Source organism: Dermacentor albipictus, unplaced genomic scaffold (assembly GCF_038994185.2).
Source record: "Dermacentor albipictus isolate Rhodes 1998 colony unplaced genomic scaffold, USDA_Dalb.pri_finalv2 scaffold_12, whole genome shotgun sequence".
Classification (NCBI taxonomy): domain Eukaryota; kingdom Metazoa; phylum Arthropoda; class Arachnida; order Ixodida; family Ixodidae; genus Dermacentor; species Dermacentor albipictus.
The window spans coordinates 15,803,548-15,808,357 of NW_027225566.1; the positions used below are offsets into that span (position 1 = coordinate 15,803,548).

The 4,810-nt window shown below is 50.0% G+C and overlaps 1 protein-coding gene across 1 annotated transcript; it reads left to right on the forward strand.

Moving 5' to 3' along the window:
* Positions 1-684: 684 nt before the first annotated feature.
* On the forward strand, positions 685-1,188 carry LOC139051489 (uncharacterized). The gene has a single exon (XM_070528465.1). It carries the CDS (start codon positions 685-687, stop codon positions 1,186-1,188), a length of 504 nt encoding a protein of 167 aa, XP_070384566.1.
* Positions 1,189-4,810: the final 3,622 nt, after the last annotated feature.

A 4,810-nucleotide genomic window follows, 5' to 3' on the forward strand; every position in this document is an offset into this window, starting at 1 on the left:
CATGTTGTAATGTGCGGGTGCTTTGCCATATCTATTCAAGGAGAACCGGCAGAGCTGCTTGAGGCACCCACTGCACGCGTATGAGGATAAATGTAGCGGCTGCAAGGCGGTGAATGCTATCTAAGAATAGAGTGGACCGAGATACCTTACGTATGTCGTGGATGGCTTGAGTAGAGTGTGCGAATAATGAGTTGAGAGTATCGAGGAGCTTGAACAGAAAGTAGCAACGCGGCCAAGCCGTCTCGTATGACAGCAAGCTCCGCAAGGTAGGCCGGTGGTGCAGGATCGGCAACATACGAGCACGTCTGGCCTGCCTCTGGTATCAATGGACACATGAGAGCTGTGTGAATCATGGTGCCATTAACACCGGCATCAGCGTATGCTACAAGAGTCACTTCGCCTTGATTGTCATAGGCGTGATGAAGGCGGGAAACATGGGCATTTGCCTGACGAGGAACCGGGCTATACTGACTGTTATATTCAGTTTCGTTATTCATTTCAGTTCTTTTTTCCCCAGGGGGCGCTTCTGTTCTTCATTATATATTTGGTTGCATATGCTAAATAAACGGCTTTTTACTTCGGGACGGCTGGAGTCTGACTTCCACCTTCGCTCAACACCACATTGGCGACGAAGATTTCTTGAACATACCCCCACCCCCGCTGCGCCGTCCGTATCCGCCCACCATGAGCTTCATCGGGCTTGCTCCGCCACCGTTTTTCCTTCCGACGCCCGGCCGTCCGTCATTGCCATGGGAGCAGTGGGAGCAGATGTTCAACGTGTACTTGCTGGCATCCGGAGCCGCCCACACAGGTGATAAGCCATGGCAGTGCCCTTCATGCCCTCAAAGGGTTCCGGAGAGGGGCACCTGGGGACCAGGCCCACCTGCCACGCCGCAGCCGCGGTCTCCTGATGCGCTGCAGCCCACCACGTCGCAGCTTCCTGATGTGCTGCAGCCTGCCACGCCGCAGCCGCGGTCTCCTGAGGCGCTACAGCCTGCCACGCCGCAGCCGCTGTCTGCCGATGTGCTGCAGCCTGCTGTGCTACAGCCTCCTTCTCCCAGGACGCAGGCGCTGTCTCCTGGCATACCACAGCAGCAGTCAACGAGCCCGTCGCCTGTGCGACGTCCAACGCGGCCGGTGCGAAAGCGCCGGCCACCGGCCTGGCTCCAAGACTATCAGACCAATTAGTTCGCGGTCTGACATTGTGTTGTAAATATGTGTTCTGTCATTGTGTACATAGCTTGTAAATATGTGTAAATAAGTACAGTGTGCATGCTTTGGGGTTTTTCGTTACTAATACTTGCTAACAACTAACCACTAAAAATAAGGGAGGGAGTATGTTATATTAAGTTTCGTTATTCATTTCAGTTCTTTTTCCCCAGGGGGTGCTTCTGTTCTTCATTATATATTTGATTGTATATGCTAAATAAACGGCTTTTTACTTCGGGACGGCTGGAGTCTGACTTCCACCTTCGCCCAACACCACACTGACGACCAAGAGCCTTATTGTAACTTAATTGTACCCTTTTCCACGGAGCTAGATCGGGTCTAGTAGATGCTGGATTGTCTATTTCGTGTCCCATGCATCGGGCCAGTGAGGCAGCCTAGCAGAGATATGATGGCTTTAGGGCGCGTGCATCGACGTTGGTGTACGAGTTCGTCGATAGTGTTGAGTTGGGACTCGGCCTGTAGGGTAGGCAACGGAGTGAGACGTGGTAGTCCCGTTATGGTCCGCATGGCTTCGTTATTAATGGCCTCAAGGCGAGCCCATTGTGCCTTCGTGAGATGATGAAACTGTGCTCTGTACACGCGTCGTAGTTGCAATACAGAACGGACAAGAAGGACAGCCACGTTGGTGCTGGCTGCGCCAGATTTCCTTGCAATCCGATGTATCAATTGTATCGTTTCTGCGTCCTGTTGCTTTGCATTCTTGACCCATGGTTCCCGAGATGCATAGGAACCCATTTCAAGGCCGTCCACACGGAGAGTTGAAGCCTCGTGTGGTGGTTGGTGATCCAGAGTTAACTGAAGCGGCCGGAGTGCCAGTAGACGGCGCCCATACTTGTTCGCTACTAACATGTACGTCATCTTGTCCTTGGAATTTTAAAGCCCTATCTGAGCATATCAATTTTGCGTCATGTTTAGGGCCTCTTAAGCGCTTGTTCTTGGTGGCAAATTTCATGATCAACTGACCAGACAGTGATGACACCTGCGTATATTATATACCATGCGTTATGTATCGTCACTAGCTTCCAAGGTAGTTGAAGGAGAGCAATATTGAAAAGGACTGGTGCGAGCACAGATCCTTGTGGGACACCCCAATGTGTGATGAACTGACCTGCTGCTTGGCCAGCCAGGCGAATGGAGAAGGTGCGAGAGCGCAGGAAGTCTTTGACGAATGTGCAGACACGGTTAGGGAACTGAAGGCAATGGAGAATTCTGACAATTGCTTCGCGACTCACATGGTCGTCCGCTCTACGAATATTCATTGTCAGAATGGTGCGAATTCTTCGGGAGTGGCCTCCAATGAGAACCATAGAAGATAGGTACGCAAGGCCATCCTCTGCGCCTAGATGAGCATGGAAACCTATTTGGCCAGGATGATACCATGAGTACTGCTCGAGCCACCACGTAATACTTGCTGCCAGCGTACGCTTCACCAGCTTGCCTAATGTAGAGGTTAGTGGTATTGGGCGCATATGAGCGATATTATCTTTGGGTTTTCCGGGTTTTGGAATGGGGACCATTTCTGCATGCCGCCAAGAATCGGGGATTAGAATCGGGGGCATGTCGCCAAGAACCGTAGCCCAAGCTTCGTATATGACCCCAAACAACACTTCCAGAACCTTGCTTTCCGTGTTTTTATAAAGTTAATACGGTATGCCATCCGGTCCTGGTGCCTACCATGGCTTCGGCAGGTTTCATCATCATCATCATCATCATCATCATCTTCATCATCAGCCTGGTTACCCCGCTGCAGGGCACAGGCCTCTCCCATACTTCGCCGACTACCCCGGTCATGTACTAATTGTGGCCATGTTGTCCCTGCAAACTGCTTAATCTCATCCACCCACCTAACTTTCTGCCGCCCCCTGCTACGCTTCCCTTCCCTTGGAATCCAGTCCGTAACCCTTGATCACCATCGGTTATCGTCCCTCCTTATTACATGTCTGGCCCATGCCCATTTCTTTTTCTTGATTTCAAGTAAGATGCCATTTACCCGCGTTTGTTCCCTCACCCAATCTGCTCTTTTCTTATCCCTTAAAGTTACCTCCATCATTATTCTTTCCATAGCTCGTCGCGTCGTCCTCAATTTCAGCAGAATCCTTTTCGTAAGGCTCCAGGTTTCTGCCCCATACGTGAGTACAGGTAAGACAGCTGTTATACAATTTTCTTTAGAGGGATAATGGCAACCTGCTCTTCATGATTTGAGAATACCTGCCAAACGCCCCCCAGCCCATTCTTATTCTTCGGGTTATTTCAGTCTCATGATCCGGATCCGCGGTCACTACCTGCCCTAAGTAGATGCATTCCCTCACCACTTCCAGTGCCTCGCTACCTATCGTAAGCTGCTGTTCCCTTCCGAGAGGGTTAAACATTACTTCAGTTTTCTGCAGAATAATTTTCAGACCCACCCTTCTGTTTTGCCTCTCCAGGTCAGTGAGCATGCATTGCAATTGGTCTCCTTAGTCACTAAGCAAGGCAATATCATCAGCGAATCTCAAGTTGCTAAGGTATTCTCCATCAACTTTTATCCCCAATTCTTCCCACTCTAGGTCTCTGAAAACCTCCTGTAAACATGCTGTGAATCGCATTGGAGAGATTGTGTCTCCCTGTCTTACACCTTTCTTTATTGGGATTTTGTTGCTTTCTTTGCGGAGGACTACGGTGGCTGTCGAGCTGCTATATATATATTCCAGCATTTTTACATATGGCTCATCTACACCCTGATTCCGCAATGCCTCCATGACTGCTGAGGTTTCGACTAAATCAAACGCTTCTTCGTAATCTATGAAGGCTATATACAAGCGTTGGTTACCTTCTGCACATTTCTCTATCACCTGATTTAAACTTTGAATATGGTCTATTGTTGAGTAGCCTTTACGGAATCCTGCCTGCTCCTTTGGTTTACAGAAATCTAAGGTGTGCCTGATTCTATCTGCGATTACCTATTAAGTACTTTGTAGGCAATGGACAGTAAGCTGGTCGGTCTATAATTTTTCAAGTCCTTGGCGTCCCCTTTCTTATGGATTAGGATTATGTTAGCGTTCTTCCAAGGTTCCGGTACGTTCGAGGTCATGAGGCATTGTGTATATAGGGTGGCCAGTCTTTCTAGGACAATGTTCCCACCATCCTTCAACAAATCTGCTGTTAGCTGATCCTCACCAGCTACCGTCCTCCTTTGCATAGCTCCCAAGGCGTTCTTTACTTCTTCCGGCTTCGGCAGGTTTATTGCCGCGAAAACTTCCGTCACAGTGAAGACAGCTTGTATACCTTCGATGTCGGAGAGCGTAGGTGGCGTGCCTGCGTCCCCGGGAAGCCCGTTTTGAACAACGAAAGGAGGCCGTGCTGTGTCCAAAGCCGGAAAAAACGTTTGGGTGAAAATTTTTCAGAATACTGCTTGCTGGTGTCTAGCCCGATGCTAACAGGGCGCAGGGTGCGGGTTCTGGAAGGCGGCGACCACGTTCCATAACCCAGTAGGAGCGCAAAATAGAGGCATTGGACGAGGAAGGTCCAAGAGAAGCGCACCAGTTCATCCAGCCGCCACGTTCTAAGCAGTGCTGATGGCACCGAGCTACTGCAGTAAGGC

Coding starts and splice junctions, on each gene's coding strand:
- LOC139051489 (XM_070528465.1), top strand. CDS start 685: ATGAGCTTCATCGGGCTTGCTCCGCCACCGTTTTTCCTTCCGACGCCC.